The sequence below is a fragment of the Zingiber officinale genome, chromosome 9A (genome assembly GCF_018446385.1).
Source record: "Zingiber officinale cultivar Zhangliang chromosome 9A, Zo_v1.1, whole genome shotgun sequence".
NCBI lineage: Eukaryota > Viridiplantae > Streptophyta > Magnoliopsida > Zingiberales > Zingiberaceae > Zingiber > Zingiber officinale.
Genome location: NC_056002.1, coordinates 115,831,235 through 115,846,763, shown reverse-complemented (window position 1 = coordinate 115,846,763; position 15,529 = coordinate 115,831,235). Strand labels below are relative to the sequence as shown.

At 37.0% G+C, this 15,529-nt stretch overlaps 2 protein-coding genes and 1 pseudogene across 2 annotated transcripts in view; 1 reads left to right on the top strand and 2 right to left on the bottom strand.

The window, feature by feature from the left end:
* The first annotated feature begins 561 nt into the window (after window positions 1-561).
* On the top strand, window positions 562-8,169 carry LOC122019782 (adenosine kinase 2). The gene is made up of 13 exons (XM_042577296.1): window positions 562-730; window positions 1,565-1,618; window positions 1,888-1,934; window positions 2,013-2,044; window positions 2,122-2,223; window positions 2,316-2,383; window positions 3,660-3,736; window positions 4,367-4,464; window positions 4,548-4,618; window positions 5,489-5,555; window positions 5,621-5,743; window positions 7,196-7,256; window positions 7,796-8,169. The coding sequence occupies exons 1-13, from the start codon at window positions 648-650 to the stop codon at window positions 7,936-7,938; spliced, it is 1,026 nt and encodes a 341-aa protein (XP_042433230.1). The 5' UTR covers window positions 562-647; the 3' UTR covers window positions 7,939-8,169.
* Window positions 8,170-8,720: 551 nt separating this feature from the next.
* On the bottom strand, window positions 8,721-12,716 carry LOC122021409 (annotated as a pseudogene).
* A 678-nt stretch (window positions 12,717-13,394) lies between these two features.
* Window positions 13,395-15,529, bottom strand: part of LOC122019494 (thiamine pyrophosphokinase 1-like) — a 28,166-nt gene continuing 26,031 nt past the window's right edge. Inside the window, exons 6-7 of the mRNA XM_042576957.1 lie at window positions 13,885-14,134; window positions 13,395-13,787 (exon numbers count right to left, since the gene is read on the bottom strand). Coding sequence (XP_042432891.1) covers window positions 13,666-13,787; window positions 13,885-14,134 — 372 coding nt within the window. The 3' untranslated portion in view covers window positions 13,395-13,665. The remainder of the gene's footprint in view (window positions 13,788-13,884; window positions 14,135-15,529) is intronic.

Below are 15,529 nucleotides of genomic sequence, written 5' to 3'. Positions count from 1 at the left end.
TGTGCACCTGCTCTTTATATAGTATGTCTTTGATTTATATATTTTGGGGTGGTGTGAATCTTCAAATTTTAATTTTCTGTTTCAAAATAAAATAATAACAACAATAATAACAACATTTTGAGCGCTTATGTTTACAGGCTTAGCTGAGGTAATAATAACATTTTGAGTCCTTGTGTTTACGGGTAGTTTAATATATGAGATTAAGAGGTTGAATCTCGGGGCTAATAGGGCCCTGGAATAACTCATCCCTCCCATTCACCGGGGTTCACCGTGATTTACTTTCTCTGAGTGCCTGTACGCCAAACGGCCGAGAAGATGGATGGACAGGATTCGGGCTCAAATTGTGGACTGAGATCGAGCGGCGTATAGGTCGCCTCACCTACCGCCAACCAAACCCTGGCCCAGAATATGCGATCGTAAATGAGGCGAGATCGCGACGGGAGCGGATCGGCCACCTACCAACAACCTCTCGCGAGCAGGAGCGCCGTCGGATCCGATCTCAGCGATCGCGATTCGCGATCCTCCGTCTTTCCGGTTCGTCTATAAGAATCACTGGCCGCGGTAGCCCTGAACCCTCGCATACTCGCTTTCATTTCCGTCTCGTGTCTCGTAGATCTGTTCCGCTAGCGTCGGGTTCTCCGAGAGTAATGGCCTCCGAAGGTGTGCTCCTCGGCATGGGGAATCCCCTCCTCGACATCTCCGCTGTCGTCGACGAAGAGTTTCTTAGCAGGTGATTCTGTGTCTCTTCTTTGCTGGATCTTTTCTGTGGATCGTAGCTTTTCGTCGGGGATCTCGTGAATTTGAACGTGCGCGGATCTTTTTTCTGTTTCAATGAAAACATCTAGTAGTCTTTGGCGCGTTTGTGTTGTGAACTAATAGGATTGATCTATGAAAATAATTTTTTCGATTTGATTGGTTCCTTTCTGCAATCTGGTATCGTGGTTCACTTTTGCTCCGATAATGTGATTCGACGGTAGTAGAATCTATTGCATTTTGATTTTGATTTGTTAGTTTTGTTGGGAACACAGATCTGGTAGCTCCTAACATCGCTTGTTTAAAACCATATGAAATAGACGTGGATCTTTCACTCCTTTTTCCCTGAGAGTTTATTGATTTTGATCTAGAACTTGTTTTTGAATTAGTTATTGCCGTTATGGCTGGTTTTTGAATTAGTTGTTGCCCTTAACACAGTCACCATGATCTTGATGCACCTTTCTGATGGAAGATTATGATCATTATATTCTGAAACTTTTCATATATTATTCTTTAGTAACTGAGAGACGTCTGTTGATATCTTAGGACTCAGTCTTAATGTCGCAGCCAGATCTAATTGTTACCTTACAGCTCTAAGCTATTTTTTTTTCTGGAGCTAAGCGGATGTTAGCTTGTAGAATTTAAACATTTTGTTTTTACAATCACTGTAGTTAAATGGCTTCGTAGCCTTGTTGGTGGATAAACAAGATTTGAACCAGTTGCCCTTTTCTTTAGCTTGTATCTCTGCCACTTGATTGCACGGATATATTTGATGAGAAGACTTACCTGTTTGTATGTTTTGTTCTTTCAGATATGACATCAAGATAAATAATGCAATTCTGGCGGAGGAAAAGCATCTGCCCATGTAGGTTTCTCTTAATATGATTGTTCAAGTATGTTCTTGGCAATGGCTTGACCTTCTGCGGATTATTTGGTTCCTTTTATTGTTGCCTAGAACACAAGTTGAATGCCAAATTTCTTTTTCTTACCGTTTGTATAATGTCATACTAGCAATTATTGTCTTTCCTTTTGTTACCATGCACTTCTATCAACCCATGATAATTGATGTTTCATTTATTTTCTTTACCATCCATTTGATGAACCAAGATTTTTAATTTTCCTTAATTGGACCAGGTATGATGAGTTAGCTGCAAAATCTAATGTTGAATACATTGCTGGAGGTAATGCATTTCATTAGATGTTAATAATGCTAGAGGCTTTTGCATACTATTCTCATCCTTGCTAATTTATCTTTTCAGGGGCGACTCAAAATTCAATCCGGGTTGCTCAGGTAGGTATTATTGTATCATATTTGTTCATTGAAGAATATCGTGAATGCTAACAGTGCCACTGCTGCATGGTATATAGTGGATGCTACAAATTCCTGGTGCAACAAGCTACATGGGATGCATTGGGAAGGACAAATTTGGAGAGGAAATGAAGAAAAATTCAAATGCTGCAGGTGTTAATGTAAGTCTATCCTTGGTTGCTTATTTTGCTTGCTATTTTATCATTCTTATATATGGTTCTCTACTAGATATTCTCTTGGCTTCATTTATTAGGTTCACTATTATGAGGATGAAACTGCTCCAACTGGTACATGTGCTGTCTGTGTTGTTGGTGGTGAAAGGTGAATTCTGATTCTTCCTTCATATTGAGTCTCATGTTTAAAACAAACCTCTTCGTTATACCATATATGTTTTATCATTTCTAGCTGTAGGATTCGCAGAATTCTCATATAATTTGAAGTTTATGCGTACAACTTGAGTTCTAACTGTTGTACCAATTTTCCGATATAAGCACACAGAAGAAATATAGAGAGCCTTAGGGATTTGTAGAAAATTTATAGTTAGTTACTTTGATTAAGCACCGCTCTCAGATGATAGAAAATAAGTTTAGTATGAAATTAGATAGTTATATTTCTCATATCAGCTAGAGTTGAAACTATAAGGCTATACAGAGACAATTATATTTAACACAGTTATTTCTGATATATAGAGATTTACAGAAGACAATGCTGTGGTATTGGTTTGGTTAACTTAATAAGAACTGAAAATAACATATTCTAAATTTTATTCAAATCTAATAGTTGAAACATGGATAGTATTCACATCAAGCGTTATTAGAAATTCAGACTACATTATATAATATAAGCTCAAGCGCTAGGTTTGGAATTGCCTTGTATTTTTTATAAAGGTGTCCAGTTATATTATCAGGAGGCTACATTAGCTGGGCCCCTTTGTGATTTCATTTTTTTTATGGTTTTCTTGGGAGGTAAGGGAATGTACAAACTTTTGAGTTCTGGGTGTTTTTTTCAACTCTCCAGTTTAGCCCCACATTGGATTTGGAAGTGATAGTGGTAAATTTGTTTTGCTGATACATTGTTTCATTAGTCTATCATGAAATTGTGCGGTTTTGGCCATATGGTTCAACCAGATCAAGTGATTAAGTTTGAGTTCCTCTCTCAGTTGGGGCAAGTGATTTCTCTTTGTGCTTATTTTCTGTTCATCTTCTTACTATTACATTCTTATTCGTGTAGATATATTTATTGGTTGATTCATGTCCAAGCAATATAAAATAATTGTTGTGGAATTGGAATAAGGGCAAATGAGATTTTGTATGGACGATGTTCCTGTCATATTAATTGGTAATTCTAGACATTTATGCCTTGTAATATGAAGGGAGGAATATTAGCTCATAATTTGATGTCTGTGGATGAGTTCCTATTTAATTTGTAAAAATTATATATTTTTTCTTCCATACTGAATTTTTCTGCAGATGTTTTAATTCTTGAGCCTTGTAACATCATGCTGATTTTTGTAGGGCACATGACCATCTTGGAAGTTCTTTTATAACTTGTCATGTGAATGTATCTTTTTGAAGCCAACTTTATGTTTGATAAACAGGTCCCTAGTTGCTAATTTGTCTGCAGCGAATTGCTACAAAATTGAACACCTAAAGAGACCAGAGAACTGGGCTCTGGGTAAATTTCTCCTGGCTATGCCTTACTGTCATGTTTTCATGGATGCTAATTTTAAATATATCTAATGAAAATTGCTGATTCTTGTTTTAGGAGGGATAATAGTTTTGTGTGCTGTTCCCTTAACCCTTTCCTTGGCTTCTTGTAAACGTTATTCCCAATGCTATCCTCTGTCATTGTCATTTTTTTCAAGCTTAACTCATCGCTTATCCTTGCCTTAGAACTTCATTCTTGAAACTCTAATCCAGCCATCCTCAGTTGTCTATGCTCGTGAACTTGTCTGGGTATATTTGTATTCAAACAAATGCTGTTCCCCAACTTTTTTTATTTTCTTCTAGTTAGAAGATTTAATTTACCCATCCTCCGGTTACTTAAAGTTTATCTACGCTATTCTTTGAAGCTGGAGATTAATTTCCCCAATTTTGGAACTGGAGATTATTGCTTTCTAGAATTTCACTGTTGTTAGCAAACTTGAGTGGTTTAGTTCAAGAAGACTTATAGTATAAATTAGATTCCAGACATAGTTGAACCAAATATTAAAAGATCCTTTCATTGACTGCTTATGAAGACTAGAAATTGCTAGTTTCTAGTTTGTTTTTGTGATATGTATTAACTTCTGTATACTTATTTCAGTTGAAAAGGCCAAGTACATTTACATTGCTGGTTTTTTCCTCACGGTGTCTCCTGATTCTATTCAACTTGTAGCTGAACATGCTGCTGCCCAAAATAAGGTAATTTGTTTCTTCCTGTGTTACATTCCTAGTGTTTCCTGAAATGATTTTTTGTTTTCAAGTGATTCTATCTTTGTCAATAGGTGTTTTCAATGAACCTTTCTGCTCCTTTCATTTGTGAATTCTTCCGAGATGCTCAAGAACAGGCCTTGCCGTGAGTGTTCCAGTTGCATTATGAATATTATTTGTTATTCTTCTAATTTCTCTTTTCAAACATATTCCCTTTGGAAGTTCAATAAAATTTAGAGTTAATTACGTAAATAAGCTGTCATAAGCCTTATCTGTCTTTTAACTTTGATCAGTTATACCTTATAGGCTTACATGATGTAAGTGTTTCAGCTACATGCATTTGTAATTTTCTTGATGATAGCAGATGGAAAGCTAATTGGGATTGTCAGTTGCCATGCTTTTACTATTTTTTTTTAATTATTCTTTTGAAAATTTGCCTTTTCTTCTGTCCTTGATTGTTCCTATCTATGCTGCTGCAGGCAGCATTTCCTTAGAGAGAAATAGGGAGGAGAGAAAAGGGGAGGAAGGAAAAATTGAGGGAGAATCAGAAGATGAAGAAAGAAATGAGGAAGAAGAAAAGGGCCAGAGAGGGAGCATAAGGAGAGAAGGTAGAGGAGAGAAAGAGCAAGGAGGAAGAGGTGATCAATAGTGGTGTTATTGCTGCTGCCAATGGTGGTGCCCTTGCGAGAAACAGAGGGGGGAAAGAGAGAGAATGAAGGGAATGTGATGAAGAAAGAGGGGAAGGGGAGAGGAGAGGAGAGAGGGTTGGAGGAAGAAAGATGAAGAAAAAATAAATAATCTTTCTGACAAAAATGTTTTTTTTTTCTGTTCCAGAATTTGATGCATGTACACAGTTTAAACACTTAAATTGCTTGTGGTTGCAGCAAGCAGAAATATGTTTATAGTTTATCTGACTTCTGTAATTAACCCTACTAGGTTTTTATTATTATTATTTTTTAAAATATTACTTGGGAGTTTTCATGGATACTTACAATATGACTTACTACACCTGCAGATATGTGGATTATGTGTTTGGAAATGAAACCGAAGCAAGGATCTTTGCAAAAGTTCATGGTTGGGCGGTATGAATCTTTCATTCTACTTTCGCTAGCTTGTGTTGTCCTTGCTGAACCTGATTGTGATGCAGACTGAGAATGTTGAAGAGATTGCTTTAAAGATCTCGGCGTTGCCAAAGGCATCAGGAACACACAAAAGAACTACGGTTATCACTCAAGGTTGTGATCCAGTAGTTGTTGCTGAAGATGGGAAGGTAACACTGTTTTTTCTTATGAGTGTAGCTCACAAAGCATAGCATCTAATCTAGTCAAACATTATTCCCAATGCAATAGGTACAAAAATGCTAATCACTAAATTTGTGTTGTTTATGACATAGAGCATTTTCTCCAGATATTGCAAAGTAAAATTTATAGAGGTTTATTACAAAAGAGAAGCTACAATGAAAGAAATTTACCTGTGTATATATTTAAATAAATATATATAGTGTATGATTGGTTATTTGATCAATATCCTATGACTTATTGAGTACAGAGATTTTCAGATTCAAGTCTATTGACGTTTCCATTTTCTATGACCCTAACTTTAATTATGATGGTTCATTTGCCTATCAAAGAATAAAAAATTTCTCAGTAAACTAGCTAAGTCCCTAGTTCCAACTGCAGCATCTCAGAGCTGGATATTTTCTATTGTTCTTTCAGTTCTACAAAAAGTACAAACTACTGTGTAGATAAAAATATGACCTGAAGAGTATTTGGCATATAAGTTCTTGCACTAGCAACGGTAGTAACTAGTTCTTTGCTAGACCTTGGCAAGACTTATAATGAAGAGATAGAAATGCTACAATGTAGTAGTGATTGGTTGATAGTTATTTTCTAGACCTTGGGGAGACCATCATGAGAGACATGTTTGCCTTTGGAGGAGTTGATAACATTTTATAATTTCAAGGACTCAAACACTGGTCTAATTTCAGATTCCATGATTAGTTAATACTAGTAGCTGTTGAAAAGCATTGAAGCAGCTCCATATGATGAGTTGTCTTGTGTCAGGCAAGAGAGGTGGTAAAAGTAAATATTGATTGGAAAATAATTAAAGGTTGATTGATGTAGTTTCAATTAAATAATGTGCCTTTCGCAAACTTCCCAATTTTGTTTAATGTTTTGTTATTTCCTGCATTAGTCTATTGTGATTTTTTTTGCTGTATCAGATATATTCCATCAGTCCTTACATAGAACTCCATAACTTTTGTTTAACTGTGTGCCCATGGAGCTTGGTCTTTTCCAACTGTCATTTAGTTTGTGCCCATGGAGCTTGGTCTTTTCGAACTGCCATCTAGTACGTCTTGAGACTGTTTGCCCACCTTCAAAACTGATTCTGTTTTTTCTGGTTCAACTTGATATATTATTGTCACTTCTTCAAAGATTCAACTGTTTTAGTTGCTTGGGATTGTGTTGTCAAAATTTCTGTTTGGTTTGTGTAACTTGGAGTTCTGAAAAAAAATAAGAGAGATATAGAAAACTCTGGTTTCTCATAGTCGTATAGATGAACTCTGAAAAATAAATAAGAGAGGCATATCAGCTAAATTTGTTGCATATGCAAGTTAAATACGATTGAGAATGTGATATGGTCTTTTTAATTCCTTAGTCGCTATATGCTAATCTTGATGTAAGTAAACTTTCATTGATTTCTTTCATTCAATTCCTCATAGGTGAGGTCGTTCCCTGTCATCCTATTACCAAAGGAGAAACTAGTCGATACCAATGGTGCAGGTAATAATTTCTCGTTGTTTAAATTCTCACTGTTTCTTGATTATTTGCAAACTCTGGTATCTGGTTTATCGCATAGGAAAATATTATATTCTTAAAATCAGATTATAGTGATCACTTCTGAATGCCTAGGGTTTCAGTATTTTCTGCGTTATTCTATGTATCACAACACTGTGTTCTTAAAATGCACATCTCGGGGAAATGGTAAAAATAGATTTGTTTCCAAGTATTTATTGCTGCAGGATGAAAGCCGGGTGTCATAATTCTGCTGCTTACTGTGTTTGTTTACCTAAGTGTTGGAAACCCTGCCTTGGCTATCAAATTCAACTAGACTAGGAATCGGAGGCAAAACTGATCTTCTAACAATCGAGAGCACACCTGGTTGAACTAGATTTTGACCATTTTAACTGAAAAAACCAGGAAATAACAGGGCCCTTCTAGACTGGATTTTAAAAGCACTTGTTTGGTTGTTCGCTTGACCACTCAATTCTCAATTAATACATGGTTACTTTTGTTCTAATATATGGACGTTAATTGTGAAGGCGATGCGTTTGTTGGAGGATTCTTGTCTCAATTAGTTCAAGAAAAAAGCATCGATGATTGTGTAAGAGGCGGGTGCTACGCTGCAAATGTCATTATCCAGAGGCCAGGCTGCACTTACCCAGAGAAACCAGATTTCCAGTAAATCTACAATGAGTTGACTTGGCAGAATCAACGCCCTTGATTCAATGAGTTTGCCCTTCCTCGCGTCCTTTTTGTATTCCAGAACTGCATGTCCCTTTGTTGTCGTAGAAGATGCTCTAGTTTTTCAGGCATTCCAAGTTCAAATTTTAAACTTTTCAACGGGGTTGTGTTGCACTCCACGCATCACCCTTTGTTATTTTACTAGAATCTTTTATTGCACTGCCGTTCCATATATACTGTCTTCCATTTATGAGAAGAGTTTTCTTGAAATAATGACAAATATTATCAAAGAGATGGACTTGAAATGAATGGATTAGCTAAGAACTACAAAACATTGGAGGAGCGAAGACACCTGATCCAACGAACAACACATAACATGTTAAGTAAAATGTGATTTTTAGAGACTTTGACGCAGCCAAACAATTTAGTATATTAAGCCCTTCGTCCGTTCGTAGATTAAAGCAAGATTATTTCGTGGTCTAAATTCTTAAAATTCCTTATTTCACAAAATATTTATTAGATCTGACTAAAATCCATCAAAAACTGAACAGCACAAAACAAATATACTATTTTTTAACTGTATTCGTATAGGAGGGTGAATCAATCAATGAGAGTAGTTCAAGATTTTATATATTTATTTTTAAAATTTTCATTAGATATTCTTTCTTGCATCGCGTGGATAATTCTCTGGTGTGGGTACATATAATCAAATGAGATTCTTCGTAATCATTGCATAAATATAAAATTAAATTTCATATAAATCTCAGAAAATCCTCTTGCAGCCATTATTATAATTTTTTTTACCTACAGCAACTCCACGTGTCATTTGGTTAAGGATGTTTACAACTGCAAATCAAGCAATCAAGAAAGGTTTGAACAAGAATTTTTATCACGACCATTTGATCACCATTCAACTGACAAACTATGTTTTAGTTATTGGATACCAAGGAAATTCTCGGCTCACTGATTCCCAGTGTTTCTTTGTCTGATGAACTCGCTCGAAGCCGCTTCTGCCAGTAGTCAGGACAGTTGTTTGAACGTACAAATTAGTGACAAATCTTCAGAAGCAAAGCAAACGGAGAAAGGTCGACTGAAATATACCTGTGTCTTAAAAAGATGTTCAACTCGTCTAAGCGCACTGCACCTTGATATACTCCTGCCTGAAATTGAACAGTGGAACGACGTTAAGTATGTAAATCTGTTTTCTAGTATACATCTAACGAGGCAAGATGGAGAATTTGGCAAAATGTGTACCTGTCGACAAAGAGGGCATTTGGATTTACAGTTGGCAGCCTTTAAACCATCAACTATCGTCACTGATGCAGCAGAACAACAACACATGTAACATAATAGATGGCCGCAAGTGAGAGCAACAGGGTCGAAGACAGTCTCTTACGAATGACAAGGTACAGCAGGAAATAATGATCTAGCAATTTCTAAAGTTGAACAGATGATGACACTAGTTCAATGGAATGTCAAGTCGTAGAAAAGAACGTGTAGCCAACTCACCAAACAACTTGAACATGTCGAATCAATTTCGATCTTCATAGAATCGAAGAGGGTACAAGAAAGTGTTGGTTTACCCTCATCATCAAATGTTAGAAAACAGTCATCCAATAGCTCAGCCATAGAGGTGTTCTTATCTGTGCTTTGCCTCAAGTTAATGTAAAAGGCCATCAGTTCAGAGAGCCATGGCGATTGAAGGACTTCAATATGCATACTCGGAGCTTTAGATCTGAATGCCTGCCCTTGCTTTGAGAAATGAATCTGCAAGGGATACCTTTGATTTAGACACAAATTCACTGCACCTAAAATTACAAGTGAATATTTTATTTGCAGATGAGAAAGTTGAAAGCATTTTAAAATTAAACTGTGGTAAATTTATAATGTACAAAACAATGTATAATGATGTCTGATGTCGCATACCTTGACATATTTTTTTTAATATCTTCCTCATGGCAATGGAGTTTATGATACCATATGCAACTAGGTCCTTCCCTTCTTGCTTCAGTTCTCCATGACACTGCAAGGACTTACCTCTAAACCACATAATATACTTCTTAAAGCCTGATGCGAAATGTAATTCAAGTAGCTTCTGAGCTCATTGATTAAAACAACTAACTACAGCTGACATCTCATTCACTAGGGAGGGGAAGAAAGCGCCATCACAAACTACAACATAATAACACAAAGTCAAACAAAGGAAAACCAGATGAGAAGTTCTTATTATTCTACATCATAGGAAGAACTAAAATGTTGATTAAAACAATCAACAACAGCTAACTTTTGATTCTTGTCAAAATTAAAAGCTTGTGAGATCTTGAATAGTTTGTCATAGTAGTAAATGTAATTTAAAAGGAAAAAAAGGAAACCCTAGGGATCAATGTACCAAAAGGTGCTTCTTATCTTGCTGTATCATTTCTCGCCTCCTTCTTCAGGGTGTGCCAACTATTGGATAGCAGGGCTCTAAGCATAAGGCAATTAACATTATAAGATGTTGGAATATGTCATCATCATTATCACCAAGCCGTGTTAGTTTCACTATTTGGAGCTAGCTACATGGCCTAACTTTTGCAAGGACCATGAAATTCATATCTCTTAAATCACTATTTAATATATTGGACTATAATTTTTCAGATATTGTGCTACATCATGTACCTTCAATTTTATAATTGATTCAATTTATCTAATTATAGAATATATTCATCATCTTAGAACATGCCCATACCATCTTAGCTACCCTTCTCTTATTTTATCATTTATTGGAGGTTTAAGGCTATGCCTATTTGTTCAGGATAGTAACTTAACTATTTTTCATCTCTTATACTCATCTTAGCGTTCTTATATTTGCTAGATTAGTTTTGTATGAGTTATATTCTAACTTCTTAACATGTTGATTATGGAAAATTGTATCAAAATATCATACAAATTTTGATTTATTAAGAGGGGGAATTGCATTCCCTATTTCACTCCCAACTCCATTTTCATTCTCTTGAATTTATTCCCACTATCCTGATTTCATCCTTTCTTCCCTTGGTTATATTACTCTACCGTATTCACGTGTATGCATCAACATAGAATAGGATATTAAGGTGCCGTTTGGTTTACGAATTTGGGAATGAGAAAATGGATTCAGGGGATGCTTGGTTGGAGGGAATGAGAGTGGGGAATGGGAAAGGGATTGAAAGTGGATGTTTGGTTGGGAGGATTAGTGGTGGGTTCCATGGATTCATTACCCCAAACATGAGAATGAACCATTCTCTAGCAAAAGGAGGGGAATGGGAAACCCCCCATTCCCATTCCCCACTTCTATCAATCTCATTCTCATTCACATTCCCTTATGTGAACCAAGCACCCCCTCATTCTCAAATCTTGTGTTTGGTTGATGGAAATGAAATTAAAATTTTAGTATGAAATCAAAAAATTTGGGTTTTGATGAAACCCACCTCCTCCCTTGGATTTTGATGGAAATGAAAATGATAATTAAGTTTTGGACAAAAATACCCTTAATATATTTGTTCAATTTTTTTTTTCATATCATTTTTTCTCTCCTTGTTGTCTCTTATCATACTTTCTCTCTCTTAATCTTATCATCACGCTTTGCCTCTCCTCAATCTATCCCATCATACACCCTCTCTCTTTTCATTTTTTCTCATCACACTTTCTCTCTCTCCATTCTCTTCCATCATACTTTCTCTCTCAGTATATTTTCTCTCTCCTCATCCTCTTTCGTCATGCTCTCTCCCATTATACCCTCTTTCATCATTTTTTTCTTATCACACTTCCTCTCTCATCATACGTTCTCTCTCCTCAATCTCTCCCATCAGACTCTCTCTCCTCATTTTCTTTCATCATATTTTCTCTCTCTTTATCATCTCTCATCATACTTTCTCTCTCCTCATCTTCTCTCATCATGCTTTCTCTCTCATCATGGGGCGAGCGTATTCGCCTTTTGCCACCATGCTTTCTCTCCATCACACTCTCTTTCATCTTTTTTTCTCATCACACTTTCTTTCTCATCATAGTTTCTCTCTCCTTAATTTCTCCCATTACACACACTCTCTCCTCATTTTCTCTCATCATACTTTCTATCTCTTCATTCTCTCCTATCATATTTTATCTCTCATCAGATTTTTTCTCTCTCCCCATCCTCTCTTATCATGCTCTTAAGGCAGTATGTCCCCTCGGGGCGGTGCGATGGTTAAAACATGGGGTGTTGCCACATGCTCTTAAGGCAGTACAATCTTTGTATCATTCACCACAGTCCCTTTATTAAACTTAAAAAAAAATATTCAGTATAGAAACAAAAAGGAAATAATTTATCATCCGATATCCAATATGAACAAAAGGACAAAAGGTGGTCTTGAAATCCAGAAAGGAACAAGTATGATCTCAATCTGATATCGTCATAATTTCAATTCTTCAATTCACAATCGTATTTTGTTCATATATACACAGATAAACGGGAATCGTTGACATCCGATTCAAAACATGCACACAAGAAGAAGGCCCGAAGAAACAAATGTCAACAATATTAAAGAAATAAGACTCGTTCTCCCCAAAAGAATCCAAGATCTCAAAAACATATACGAAACGGAATAATTCCAAGTTCATACCTGCACAGTTATCAGGGCATTTGCCGCCCTCGCCGCCATCTCGCCGGGAATGAAGCTCTCCTCTGCACCTCTTTAGGATCTTCTTCAACTTCTTCAATCCGACAAAAGGCAGCTTCTTCTCCCTCCCGCGCATGTACTCCTCGTATCGCTTACAAAACATCATCGCTTTTCCACCCTTCGACAGCGACGGAGCCGTCGCTCTCTCTCATCGAACACGAGAAAATTCCTCAACTGAGATCGCGTCGACTAATCTCATTAACCTTCTAATTTTAATTTCTTTCAATATTAACACAAATAGATATCCAATAAACTGTGGCATGGTGGATCTGCATATACCCGTTAACCGACAGTTGCATATTTCAGAGGTCAGAATGCTCATTTGAAAAATAGGAGGGTCTGATTTGAAAAGAAAAATATCAAACAATTAATTTGTTTTCTTTGGTTGCTTGAAATGCAAGAAACTTTCGTAAAACCGGACCGGTTATTTTAGATTTGGTATTAGCAGATGCAACATTTTTTGAAATGCATACTTATTGTTATACTTTCATGTTTATGTGGTTACTTGTGTATAGTTTTTGTTTCTCAACTTATTGTTTTTTATCAGATAGTTTCTATTCCAAATTCATCGATTGTGCTCGAAACCACCTCGACCCAAACTCTTCATCTTATCGACTTCCTTGATCAATGTATATGGTAGATCAACTGAACAGCATCCCAAACGACTCGAGATGCAAATTCCTTTGACTAACTGCGACTCAAGATAGGTCCGAGCCATGGAGGATGACAAACATCGATAATTCATTATAAATTTACCATAATAAATATCGAGCAAGATACAATATAAAAAAATAGCTCCTCTTTTGTTTCATTACAATAGAAAACAAAATTACACTGGTTTTATTTTGGGGGACTTGAATGGTATAACTGGATGCAAACATGACATGGTCTCAGTTAGACTCATTCCAAGAAGACCGTCTGCGGAAAAGAAAAATATAGAATGATACGGCATGGTGAGTTTCCTTGTAATGCTGAGGCCAGACTGACCTACAAATGATACATGAACTATGGAAAGCCTATAATCACCAGAAAAAACAGCATTCATAAGATGTCTCTCAAATGTCCTTTTTAATAGATATAGTCCAAAGAAGATCTGTATCAGACTTGACTGTAATCTTCTCCGCGAGCACGATGTTTGAAGTGCTTATCAAAGAACCAAAGCTCATTCCTGTGTCGGCTGCAAGTAAACCAACACCATCAGGTCTCCACTACCATTTAGTAAGATGCTAAGAAGAAAGAAGCAATATAAAAGGCGAATAATCAAATATACTGACTCAGGTCCCACTGCAGGCCGGTGGTAGTAGTGCTGGTTGATGGCGCACCAATTGGAACCAATCCGCAATGAGGGCCTTCGGCCAATGACTGGATGTGGATCTCATGGCAATGTGTTTTTGGTAAAAGTTGGATCAAACAATCATTCGATACAAGAACGATTCGGATGTTTGAAAACTTGTATAATACATTGATGTTTCCAGCTTCATGGTCGAATCTTCCACCGAGAGCTCCAGCAACTAAAATGCAAAGCTACGAAGAGCATAGTGAAAAAGGGTAAACTTTGCAGAAAGTATGATGCACAAATAGAATAACGAAAAGAATTAGAGCTCTTTGAGCATGAATTAGATACTGCAATAAATTTGATGGGTCTCACTAGACTATGGAAATTCATGTACTTGTTCATGAGTATTGACGGCAAGTAGACAACTTGCCTAATGGGAATACCTCATTTGGAACTCTATGCCTAAAAAGGTCAATCTAGTACCTAATTTGTAGATAAAAAAATATTTTGTTTCTTATTATATTCATTTGATAGCTATTATATATAATAGTTACCATATTTGTATATAATATTTGTTACCATATTATCTATATATATTTGGTATTAGGAAAATTTGTCAAATAGTCTAATTACAATTTCCTAAGATAGATTCTAGTTTGTTTGTATGTAAATAAGCCTATTCTTCAATAAAGTATGTATTCTTTTTTCTCTCAATCAACATGGTATCATAGCGTTGCTATTCTTTTTTTTTTTTTTTTAACGCTATTGCTCTCCTATTCGTCCACAGCGTCCTATGCCGTCCACAACTTTCTCTTCCTAGTTTTCTGCAGCCGATCGCCTCTCTCCTATCCTGTTCGTGAGACCCGATGCTGCTGCCTCTCTTGTTCATGTGCTCTCCGATGAGCTCGTAGCCCCGCACTCGTCTAGCTACCTCTCACCTGACGAGCTTCACACGACAGATTAGCCGGCTTTGCACTCGCGTGTTCTCAACCATGAATTCGTCCCACTGCCTTCCTCCAACAGCGCGTGCGAGACATCACGCATCCTCACGGTTATTCACCGACACACACTAGGACGTGTTCCTCCTCGGCACCTGCCGGCACGGCTTTGAAGGCGTCTTCTGAGGTGCACAATAGTGTGACACGTCTTCCACCCTTGCAATATGACGGGTCTGCCCCTTCATCCCTTCCCTCGGATCGCGATCTGCACACAAATCGAATGGTTAACGCCGTGGATTAGGGTCCGTGAACAGAGCAAGCATAACAACCTTCTGCTTCTCAAGCCCTAGTTTTGGTTTTGGATTGGGTGCTTCAACTCCCAACTTCAACTTCAGTTCATCTTCGTTGCTTCGTGGCTATTTGCTTTGCCATCTTCCTTTAGCCGTAGCTCCTTCATCTCTTATTTCATAAACTTTGGGATAAAATCTTATGGCGGGAAATAAATCTTATATTGAGACGGATGTTTGCCTGTGATGTCTAAAATCACGGACTATAAGCTAAATGGTTCAAACTATTTGGATTGTAGTAAGATGTAGGATCGAGACGTGATAGGGGGGGGATAGCACTCGTGACTTTCACGCTCGTTTTTCACAAAACACAGAATAGGCAGCGGAAAGTAAAAAACAAAGAACAAGGACACCAAGG

Bases quoted from the DNA above. Each gene is read 5' to 3' on its own strand.
- LOC122019782 (XM_042577296.1), top strand. From the start codon at position 648: ATGGCCTCCGAAGGTGTGCTCCTCGGCATGGGGAATCCCCTCCTCGAC. The intron at 1,619-1,887 runs GTAGGTTTCTCT...TAATTGGACCAG, and splicing joins GAGGAAAAGCATCTGCCCAT to GTATGATGAGTTAGCTGCAA. The intron at 3,737-4,366 runs GTAAATTTCTCC...TACTTATTTCAG, and splicing joins ACCAGAGAACTGGGCTCTGG to TTGAAAAGGCCAAGTACATT.